This window comes from Antechinus flavipes, chromosome 5 (genome assembly GCF_016432865.1).
Source record: "Antechinus flavipes isolate AdamAnt ecotype Samford, QLD, Australia chromosome 5, AdamAnt_v2, whole genome shotgun sequence".
NCBI classification, from domain to species: domain Eukaryota; kingdom Metazoa; phylum Chordata; class Mammalia; order Dasyuromorphia; family Dasyuridae; genus Antechinus; species Antechinus flavipes.
In genome coordinates, this window is record NC_067402.1 from 67703387 (window position 1) to 67715747 (window position 12361).

The window sequence follows — 12361 nt, forward strand, 5'->3', positions numbered from 1 at the left end:
AGGTATTATTCCATCTCAAAACTACAAATGAGGGGGCAGCTAGGTGGCACAGTGGATAGAGCACCCAACTTGAGTTCAAATTTGACCTCAGATGCTTAACACTTCCTAGCTGTATGACCCTGGGAAAATCACTTAACTCCAATTGCCTCAAAAAAAAAACAAACAAAAAAAAAACCCAACCCACTACAAATCATTCCAAGACAGTCTTCCTAACTCACCACCATATAAAAAGCTTCTGATTCCCACAAGTAATACAATAACGTCATCAAAATAGCAGATGCCTCAGAGCCCAACGGGATTCCAAGTTACAGCAACAGTACAATCTTGCGGCAACAAAAATATAATCTGTTAATTTGCTATGAGTAGGAGTGGCACTTAAAAACTTAACCAAAATGATTTTTTTTGTACCTTCATTATTAGAGACAAATTGATCGTTTATTTCCTTAAACCCATTACATAAATATTATAAAAATTCAGAAATATCTCTACATTAACATTCACCAGTCCCAAATCAAGGATGTGAAACCATGATAATATACAAAAGGAAAGACTTTTTTTAAAAAAAGAGTATGAATAAATTCCCTTCTTATACTTAGAAAATAAGGCAAACCACTAGTTTTACATTTGTTCAGAGCATAAAAATGAACTATCTATCCAGTGAATATCATTAAGTTAAGGAACAACAACAACAAAAAAAGACTAAACATTTAAGTGTTACCTATGAACCACAGGGTTTCAAGTTTTGATACTCAACTTGAATTTGTAAATGTGTTTCAAACATTTAACAGTGTGACCTTGGTTTTTCCAAGAAAAGCATTCTGAATATTTGTTTTAGAATACTTTAAAAATGTTATATTCTCTCCTTTTATTTCCATTAAAAGTTGAAGACCTCATAGTAAGTCTGATTCCATTTGGGAATTCTAGCTTTAAAGAAAAAGTGAAGGTCTTTGCTTGTATCATTTCAGCTTTTAAACAATATGAATTTTACCATCCCAATTCCTAAAATTCTTGTTCAGTCATAGTCCTAGAAAAAGTTAGCTATACTCCTTGCTTCCACTTTCTCATATTCTATACTCACCCCCATAATTTGGCTTCCACTGCACCACTCCCTCTAACACTGCTCCTTCTTCTCCCTCCTTTTTATTGCTAAATCTGATGGGCAATTTTTCTCAGTCCTCACTCTTCTTGACCTTTCTGCAACATCTGATGCTTCTAATCATACCCCTCCTCCTAAAAAAAACAAATTTGGGAATCCCAGGTTAGAAAGTCTTGTTCTGGATGCTCTCTTCTGTTGGGACTTTTCATGAAACTACCTTTCAGGGACCAACCAACCCTTCTTGATCTCACTTGCTGGTGAAATCACTTATCAATATTCTATTGTTATGTGGGTGGTTCTCCTTATATTCCACTTCTCTAGAGATCTCACGAGTACCTGTGACAATCATTTTTATTGCAAATGACTGTCCAAGTATCTGAATCTAGGCATCATCTCTCCTGGGTTTAAAACTTCTATCTCCAAATACCTGTTAGACCCCACCTTTATGTGGATATATCATATGCATGGTAAATAAATCTGTAATGAAGTCATTTTCTTTCCCCCTAAACCTGTCCAAAGCAGGTAACTTTCTTATTCTATCAAAAGAACCACCTCATGCAGACTCACTCGTAACTCTATCTCCCCAACATTTCTCAATTCCATCTCCTTACCTGCATCTACAGAACCACAACTGTTCTTCACCATTCATAGTCACTTCCCTGAACTAATTTAATAGTGTTCAATTTGATCTTCCCTTGGTACTGTCTTTCCTCTTCAATCTATTCTCAACAATCAGTCCTAATGCCCGGTCAGTACTCTATTCATGAAGCCCCCCCCTTCACTGCTTTTGGAATAAAACACAAAATCCCCATTTTGGCCTTGAAAGTCCTTCATAATGTGGCTTTCAAATTGATTACACAACACTTTGCTAGCCTCTTTCCTCCACACTATACACTTCAGCCAAACTGTTCTACATATTCTCAGTGCACCACATTTTCTGCACGTAGGCTGGACTCTTCTTGTCCATCGCCCACCTTCCAACCTCCATGCCCAGAATTCTCTAGCTCATCTCTACTTCCTAGAATCCTGAACTGCCTTCCTAGTTCAATTCAAAGGCCTCTCAATAACTTCTTTAATAGAGCTTCTCCTCTAGACCATACTTTTAAAAACTTTTTTCCACTTGAGACCCCTTCTTGCCCTTTACTTGACCCTGGGTATGTGGGTATACATTTACTGATAATAAATCATAACTTCACAACCTCTACAGTTATATGACCTGTGAATTTTTATTCTAGTCACTCCACCGGATTTGAATATTTAAGTGTCCTACTGCACCTACCATGACTTCCTTTAGCAAGTTAGAAAGACCACATAGGTGTTTTCAGAGCTAAATAAGCTAAACTCAGACATTTTCACTGACATTATGATATCAAATTTCTTTTTTACATCCCCTCTACTGTTTTAACTGCTTTTAATAAATTAAACACCCAACTTTTGAGTAAGAATTTTCAAGTACAAATGGAAGATATAATTGACATGCCAACTATTCACTGTACTACTACTGAAATTCTGTGTAAAACTTTATTGAACAAACACATGCCAAGGATACTTTGCATATCTTTCCACCAAAATAAGGTGGGTATCATGTTATCGTTATTAAATATTAGGTGGCACAAAGCAGCAAAACATAAAGTTATACATCTTAGTAATGATCAATTCAATAATATAGGGGCCTGCTGTGTGCAGAGGACTGAGCTAGAGTAAGCATCAGAGAAGGCACAAAGTTTAGATGAGATAATCCTTACTCTCATCATGCTTACAATCTAGTAAATGAGGCAAAATTATAGTACTTGCAACTATCTCTTTCTCTCTACTCATACAATCTTCACCTAGGTTCTGGTGATCTTCATCTCTCACCTGGATTACTGAAGTAATCTCTTATTTGAACTCACCTTCATCCTTCAAACATCTGCCAAACAAATGTTCTTAGATCACTGCTTTGACAATGCAATCCTGCTACTAAAAAAATTTCAAGTTAGTTTTAAAACCTCAAATTGCTGCTATAATAAACCACAAAATCCTTGGGACCAGTCTTAAATACCTGCCACAATCAGACTCCTACCATTTGCCTTCCAAGTTTGATTTTACATCATTCTTCTTCTCACAACAGCCTAAAACTATTGCCTGTAGACATTTCATCATCCAACTTCTGTACAGGTCATATAATATCACTGATTCAGAGCTTTCTTACACTACCATTGGATTCAATCCTCTTATTTTACAAGTGAGGAAACAGAGGCTCAGAGAGCTTTGTCTGAGTTGTGTGGAGTCTGAACCACAATTTTCATGACTAGGATTCCAAGGTCTTTATCATTTACTACACCAGGCTGCCTCTCTGGGCTCTCTCACAACTGGGATGCAAATTCTTTTTACCTGCTCCACAAAATTCCAATATTCCTTTGAAATCTTTCCAGATACTACTTTGTTTACCTATTTGTACATGAAAACATATTCTAACCCCTCCCAGTAAACTGTAAACTCCTCCAGGACAGGGCATTAGTTTTTTTCCCATATCACCAAGGCCTATTTACCACCTACTTTACCTATTTAACATAAGAGTACAATAGAATAATACAAAGATACAAAGATTCAAGTCAGAGGAAACTTAGGACAGGGGTGTTAGTGTAGAGAATCAGAAGCACTTCAGATAAACTTTAAAACAAGTTTTTAGGCAATTCTCCAATTATCTTACAGAGCAATAAACATTTAAATTATCTGATGAAAAATTGGTCAGGGGAAGTAGCTATAGATGAGCAAGATCTAAAAACAAATGCATAATACATTCTTCAAAACCAAGGGAGAGGATGGGATTGAAATCAAGGGAAGGAACTTTATCCTATCCTCTCCCTCAAAAAAATTACTGAGGCAACTGGAAAGAAGCCTGACAGATATCAGTTTTAGATCAGTATTATATACAAAATATCAAGTTAAAATCTAAATAACTATATAAAATATAGTCATAACTTCAAAAAATTGTGCAAGAATTCAAAGTTATAGTTTTCCCCACCATAGTTAAGGGAAGAATGTATAGCTGTCACACACCCCAAAAAATTAGATCACAAATATATAACTTAAAAAAAATCTATATATTAAATATCTGACAAAAAGATTAAATATCATTAGATAGGATGAAAACTTCTAAGAAAAATTTCACAACAAATTAAAACAATCATCAGTAATTACCTAAAATCATCCAAAATCAACTAATAAGAGAAATGCAGTAACAATTCTAAGATTTTCTTACTGCCATCAATTTAACAAAGATTGGAGGGGCTGCCAGAAGTCAGACACCATTTGCTACTGGTGCAACTGTGATTTGTTTTAACCATTTTAGAAAACAATTTGGAACAATAAAAGAAAACTTACTAAATTGTTCTCACCTTTTGACTCAGATTTCACTGCTAAGTAACTATACATTCCAAAGGAAATCACAGATAGTATGAAGAGATAGCTCTATTAAGTACAAAAATGATAGCATCATGTTTAATAAAAACAAAATGTGTACCCAAATCTTGCTGTTTGGATGTAATGGGTAAATGTTATTATACCATCAAAAAAAAAAAAAAAGACATCCCTCCTTTGTTATTAAGAAATTGATATTTAACATAAATATTTAAAATCACACTATAAAAAGAAAAAATTAGAAGAGATCCAGAGCAAACAAACACCCATCACAACTCTGGTTAAAATAAAAGGATAGAAGTGAAAGATAAAATAATTAGTAGTAAGCTCAATTTCATCAAAACGAAAAGCTTTTGCACAAATTTAATACCCAAAGAAGAGAAATTATCAACTTGGGGGAAAAAATATCTTTACATCCTAGCTGATACCAATTTAAAAATTGCAGACCTCCAAAAGGAACTAACAAAAAAATAGGAAATACCAAGAGTCAATCATTCAAAAATAACTAGACAATAGATATAAATAGTTCTCAAAAGACCTGGAAACTATGAACAAGATTTTGAAACAATTAACAAAATCATATAAAAGAGTGCTTTAAAATGAAGGAGAGATAGTGGAAAAATGCGACCACTAATTGGTGTAAGTTGGTCCCACAATTATTCTGGAAAACAATTAAGATGGGTCTACCTTTAGACCCAGAAGCCCCAAGAAGAACAAAAACAAAAAGGGCTCATTTAGAACAAAATATTTATAACAGCACTTTTTTGTGGTAGCAATGAACTATTAACAAAGTAATAGATGGCTACCAACTGGGGGAAAGTTAAAATTGCAACAAAACATTATTATCCCATAAAATCACAAATGTGAAAAATTCAGAGAAGTATAGAAAGATTTCTGAGTGGCCAAAGCACAGCCAGGAAAACAATAACTACAATCATCTAAATGGAAAGAAAATAATAATACTAAAGTCTGGTCACATATAATAAGCTAATCTCCAAAAAGACAGGGACGATGGCCTCCTTTTCTGCATAAGTGTGAGACTGGGCTTTTATATACAACATTTTATCTACCACTGATGTGTTAGCTAATTTATCTTAACTGGCATTCCTCTACCCCTTCTGTTTTATTCATTCATTAGATAGGACAGCCCAGCAAGTAAAGAAAGGGGAAGAATATATTAAAAATGAATGTATAAAACCAAAAGATACCAATAAAGTTTACAAGACAAACTAATTTTGTGTAAAACACTTTGTAGTAGGGCTTGGTTCAATGGTCTATGACAAAACAAAGCATACTAATCAATATTTTTAAAATAAAAATAATTTTTAAAAAATGAAAGATTGGTACCAAGTTGCCAAAATTTGTCAGATTATTTGTTTGATAGATATTTACATATTTATTTCTGATAAACTGAAATTTAAGAAAACAACAAATTATTTTTAAAAAATAAGATGACAAGAGTTTAGGAGCTGGGGGAGAAGAAAACATTCTGAAGTACAGGGGACAGTATCTATGTGAAAATAATCTAATCTATGGATAAGAAGAGTATGAATCAAAGCAGACAAGCTAGAGTGGTATCAGATTATGATGGGCATTTAATGTTATGCCAAGAATAATTTCAGATTTTTTAACTATTTACAAAAGTGGAATGGCAATTGTATAAAAATTGCATCTTTTAGCAAAGGAGCAGAGGACCAGGACTTACTTTACTCTTCCACCCTCAACAAATTTCTTCTCTTTTTCCCTCAAAAATCAGACTACTTGTTTAAAAACACTTGAGAGTGATGTCTTTTAAAAATTAGATTTACTTGGTTTGTTTCAATGAAAAACAAGATTAGAAAAACAGATTTTCCCCTTATACTTTTTTGGAAGTTGAGATTCTCATAAAGTAACTGAGTAAACTCAACTGAACTTTTATGCTGGAGAAGACTGGAACTGGCAAATCAAAGGTTGGGATCATTATTATTTGAAACTTAACTGAGTGATGGTGTTAACTACAAGCTGAACTAGTCAGGACAAATGTGACATTACCATTGATGTCCCCATCCCACAAACCCAAATCAATACAATTAATTGTAAGGGGAATAGAATTTCTCCAGTTCTTGAAAAAGAATATATATACAATCCAATTTTTAAAAATACAAAATTCAGATATCTACACTTTCTAAATCATGCCGATTCTTATTAAGGATGAATCTGCACCAATTTTACAAATAACACCAAGATAAAAAATGATACAATTTGCAAAACTTTTGCAGAATGCAACTCTATAAAAAAAAGTACACCAAATTGCAAGCATGCTCTAGCAATATATGCAAACACATATAGGTGTAAAAAAAGTCTATAGACTATCACAACAGTTAAGCAAGGACTCACTAACAACAAAAAGAAATTTAAAGGGAGAAGAGGAATAGTTTTTGTTTGTTTTTTTTTCAGATTTGTCACATAATAGAAAGGGCAGAGGATAGGAAACCAATAATGTAAGCTACTTAAATGATCTTGAACAAATAATTTCATCTTCTTTTTGGTAAAACTTTTTTTTTTAATTAAATAAGAAGGGGGTTCAGGATATGAAAGTTTCTAGGACATAATCTCCAAGGTCTCTTCTTGCTCTTTTTAGACTTTATGATTCTATGATCTGGAATTGCCACTGTAAAAAAATTCTTCTATTTCACTGAAAAAAATTATCCCCATCAATCTATATCCTAATCCCATACACTAATTTTAATGTCCTTAACATTGGGATCATAAGCCTTGGCTTCCTAATTCAGTGTAAAAAATAGCTGATTTTTAATTAGCTTTTTTTAAAGGAGCTCAAATATCCAGACTTTTTATTCTGATCTTTACACAAAACATTAACTTTATAAAGTGAAAAGATCTCATAACCACAAAAGCTTTCACTTGTCCATAAATGTTTGATTTAAGAACATGTCATGCCAAACTCCCTACCTAAAAGTAGAGTAATATATTCAATTTCATTTGTTCCTGTATTTCTATTCTGTTGGTGATTATGTAATAAATTCAGTCATCTTGGTCCACCCAGATGACTCAGTCACATCCTTTGAAACCAATTCCTTTACACACTGGAGCTTCTTTTCAACCCTATCACAATTAAAAGAAAAATAGCTATGAACATAGTTCTTCTGATAAAAAGATCAAGCTAAATTAAGACATCTCACTTCCATTCCAGATCTTAATATCTTTGTCCACTTCCCACCAAAATGTCTTCGTTTAATAAGCATGGCAATAACATATTAAGTGTATTTAACTGGCCTATATTTACTAGAATTGTTTAGTTTATAGTTACAGCAGTAGTACTACTTTTCTGGTGTTGAGAGAATTTTGATAGGCTTAATGGGAAATTCTTTTCTAATAATTAAATAAATCTATTAAGATATTAAGTTTCATTTAGCTTGTCAAGAATGTAATTCTGAAGGACCCCAATTCAATTCAACCTTGAGTATCTAACACTTGAAACTAGATGTCAATCTATATTTTAAAGGAATTAAAAAATTCTCTGTGGTTTAAGGTTAATGCTTATCTGTGTTTATTCTAGAGGCTTAATATGGAAACCAGTTACTAATATTTGAAGATGGAAAAGTATGTCTACTACAAAATTTCTTTTAATGGCTGTCATTCCCCTTCAGTCTAGCTTCTAATGTTTAGGTCAATTCTTTCTCTAGTTAGTGGTTATCAGGCAAATGTCGAAATGGAAAGGGAAAAAATAATTTAAATGGTAAACAGAATTTTGCCTTCAATTGTGCATATGCTATAAGTACAGCAAATATACAGAACTGGAATGTTGTAACTGATGCAATTTCCTTTCATAAACTTAAAAACTTTAAATGTGAAATCAAATATATGCCAACTTAAGAAACAGTTATACTCAAGATTAGCAAAATTGAGGCACTTCTGGGAATGCTTAAACTAATTCGTAAGACCTTCCTAAAAAGCGTTATCTATTGAGCAAATTAAGCAATTAAGGGTCTCTTCTCAGTTCCAAAATAGTGTAATACTAATACCTACTAACCCCCTCCCACATCAGATTATTTGCAAAGCCTACATATAAATAAAAATAAAACAAAAAGACAAGAAACTGCAGTCACAAGTACTTTAATTTTTTTTTTAAAATCACTTATCAAAAACAAAAATCGTACTATTCTACTCTATAGTTAACACAAGTAAAAATTAAAGAGGTACTGTCTCACAGATAAGGTGCTGAAACTCAGTGAGAGCTTAATGCCTCACACTACACTTGGTTCCTTCAGAGTCTGAAAATTTGATGGCTTTACGACACTATTCTTTTTCAAAAAAAGTTAACATTCAACTGATACACAACTATTTTACTTTAATATGCTAAGCAACCAAAAACAATTTAATCAGTTTTTTATTTTTTGAGTTAACATTACAATGTGTAATCACTACTATACAATTTAAGCTTTGTATTACAGTACTAAAGCAAAGATTACAGTATAATAATACACAAGTCTGTTAAAAGTACTGTGTTCTATAATTGGATAACTTCCACAAACTGCTGTTATGTGTGCTTCGTTGATTTCCCGGAATTGTCAATACACTGCACCCTGTTTTAAGTGGTACCTGAAAACCAAGGTATGCAATTCCTTAGGGTCAGAAGTCATCAAGTGAGGCGGTGAAAGATGGGGGGAAAGAGGGGAGGAGGGCAAGAGACGAGAAGAGCGTAAGGAGCCTCCCGTCAGAACCCCACTTATCCAAGAAAAGAGTTTCTGCTCTGCCTGTGCTTCTAGGTCGGCCTACAGCAATCACAAAAAAATAACAAGGCTAAGTGGGCAGCCGAAGAGGGCACTTCCGCGGCTTGCCGGGGATGTCACCACCGCCAGACTCGTCCTTCCTCCCCACACACCTGCGGCCCCTTGCTCCGGGGGACTCAGCCGAGGCATGGCTTTCACCCGCGGCGCTCCGGGAATCGGGGAGGGAGGCGGCGGCCCGGGGCGGGAGTCCCGAGCTCGGATCTAACCGACCTCCGGCCAGGGTAAGCAAGGCTAGCCTGCGGCAGCCCGGCCTTTCCGAGGGGGTGTCCTGCGAAAACAGGAGCTTCGGGGACCTTGAGAGGAGCCCCACGTGGGAACTGCATAGAAACGGAAATGCTTTCCTGATCAAAGCAGCAGAGCAAAAATCACCCAGCGTGCCGCCCGGGCGCCGGCAGCGGCGCGAGGCCCCGACGACCTGACGGCGCCACCCAGCGGCGAGCCGGGAGCCCTGCAGGCGGGCGCTCCTTCCCCGCTCCCCCCACCCCGCGCCACCCCCCCCCACCTCGTTCCCCTCTCGCTGCACAAGGCCCAACCCAAGAACTAAAGACCACAAAATGGCTGCCGGCCGCTTCGTCACGTGACCCCCTTTGTGCCTTTCGGGCCCCCGAACCCGGCGGGTCCCGGGTGGAAGCGGCCGGGGGCGGTGGGCAGTGCTGGTGCGGGCCCAGCGGGGCCGCGGCGGGCCGGGGGTCGAGGCCGAGGGAGTCGGGGCAAAGGCCGGGCCGGCGACTGAATGTCGGCGGGGAAGAGAAGATGGCGGCCATTTTGTGTGGGGCTGGCTGCTCCGTCGCCGCCGCAGGCAGCAGGGGGAGCGGGGCCTGGCGCTGGGTCGGGAGGGGAGTTTACACGTACCGACTCCTCTTCCTTCTCCATTCCGGTGGGCATCTGCGGCACGGCCCGGTTTATCGAGGCGTATTCGTGCAGATCGGGCAGATCCTCACAGCGGAACACCGGCAGCGGCTTCGAGGCGTCCAGCGCCCGCGCCCGAAACGACAATTTACTCATCTCAGGCGCAGCAGAAACCTCTCCGCTCTGGGGAAACGGCCCCGGCCAGCGGGATCATGGAGAACCCGGGGTTCGGTCCCCACTCGCCTGCCGCTGCCGGGGACTTGAGGGGCGGAGCGTGGAGCCCGCCGTCCGGGCCCTCACAGCAGCCGGGAGGGTGGGTGCCTGTGCCGCTCCGCTCCGCTCTCACTCGCTCTCTTCAATACGCCATGGCCAACATGGCGGACATTAAAACTCCACTGTGCGCTCTTCAGCCAACCCCAGCCATTCCCCACACTGCATCGCGCAGCGGCGCGGGCACGCGGCGGAGGGGGGGAGCGCGGGCTCGAGGCCGGGCGCCGGCACGGGCTGCGCGCGCCCCCGCCAACCCCTGCTTCCCAGGCTGGCTCCGGCTCCGGCTCCGACTCCGGCTCAGGCTCCGAGGCTGCTACCGTCGCCTGCTCGCCTAGCCTCGCCTCGTCTCGCCCTCCCCCCGGCCCTCCCCCGCCCGGCCCGGCTCGGCTCCCTCCCGGCGCGGCCCGGAGAGGACCGCGCTGCCGGGACCTCGGGCTCCCCCGCCTCCAGCGCGCCCCACACGCCCCTCGCCCGGTTCCCCGCTCCCTGCCGAGGCTTCGCAGGGGCGCTCGATCCGGCCGTCGCCGCCGCCGGGCTCCGGGCCATCGCGGCCGCTCCTCCAGCCCGGGGGGCCCGGCCCGACCCCCGAGCCCCCCGCCCCGGAGCCCGCCGCCCGCGGGGGAGCGCGACCGCTGCTGCCGCGGGCGCCGAGGGAGGGCAGCCTTCCGAAGCTCGATCGTTCCGAGCGGCCGGGGCGCGCTCCTCCTGCCCGCCGAGCAACTTGGGGGGCCGCGGGGAGAAAACCTCCTAGCGACGGAGGTGTGGAGTGAATACACTCAAACACACATACACATACACACACAGACGCGTGCGCGCCCAGACAACTCCGGAGTTTCTTCCTAAATGAAACGGTCGTCAAGTCAGTCAAGTAGTAAGCCTGGATTAAGTGCCTGCACTGGGTGCAAACCTCGGGGGCTCACCGTCTACTGGGAAAGTGCCCCAAGTGAAGGAGCGCCAGTGGGCGGAAGCATCAGGATGAAGCGCTCGGCTTTATTTTATTTCGTGATTCTAGGAGACAGACATTCGTTTCCCACCTTGGAACTGGAGGAAAGGCAATTAACTAATGTGACCCCCTAGATAACGGCAATTTACGGAAAGAATTTAATCTTGGCAAAAGCAATGACCCACTCCCCTAATTTTCCTGGGACAGAAAGCTAGGTTATCAAGTGCTGATTTCTTGGTGGCTGGAAAAGAAAATGCTGCTTCCAAAGTAAACGGGATGGATGGTTATTCTTAACTATTTAGGCATCCTTCTGCTAAAACATTTTATAAACATTATATACCGATTGTGAGAAGGGTGATAAAATACCTACAAATGCTCCAACCAAAATATCAAGAACATGAGGGCGCGTGTATTTATTAGCAGGAACGATTTAGATGGGGCACGAAGACAAACTTGTCATTTAAGGGTTATTCCAGATACTTAAATAGGTGTTTCAAGAGCTCCTTCCACTGATATGCTTTAAAACCGTTTTAGGACGTCATGATTGGTTTTGCAGAAAAATTCCAAACAGTCACTCAAAAACGTTTTATCAGTTCATTTCCCCAGGGTATACAACTCACATCTCATAAAAATAAATATGATCAATATCATTAAGTACTGGGTTAGGACTTACTTCCGGCAAATTGCTACTTACTAGCTTGGGTTTGACCTGCAGCCCATCCCGGAGAGGGGAATATTCACCACTTCCCTCCACCCATGACTATGTCAATATAAATTGTATTGATTCAACAAACTTCGGAAGGTAGACTCAAGTTTTCCTTAGTGTTGTACAAAAAGCCTTCCTCCTCCAGAAATAAATTCGATGACTGCTTTAGACAGGTAAATCCTCTTAAAACAACAATAACCTTACAAATATTTATCGAATACAAACTATTATATCCAAGGTACTTTGAAAGTGTTACTTAAAATGGGTATCAAAACACTGGAAAGCCACTTTGTAACAGCAAATCA

General features: G+C 40.0%; 1 protein-coding gene across 3 annotated transcripts in view; it reads right to left on the bottom strand.

Moving 5' to 3' along the window:
* EPC1 (enhancer of polycomb homolog 1) overlaps positions 1–12361 on the bottom strand; it is a 101994-nt gene that overhangs the window by 57705 nt on the left and 31928 nt on the right. For 2 of the 3 annotated variants that reach the window (XM_051961893.1, XM_051961895.1), the window contains exon 1: positions 10141–10384. The exons of the other annotated variant lie outside the window; for it this stretch is intronic. In XM_051961893.1, coding sequence (XP_051817853.1) covers positions 10141–10293 — 153 coding nt within the window. In that variant the 5' untranslated portion in view covers positions 10294–10384. Of the gene's footprint in view, positions 1–10140; positions 10385–12361 lie in introns of those variants that run through there. 3 annotated transcript variants of the gene reach the window in all.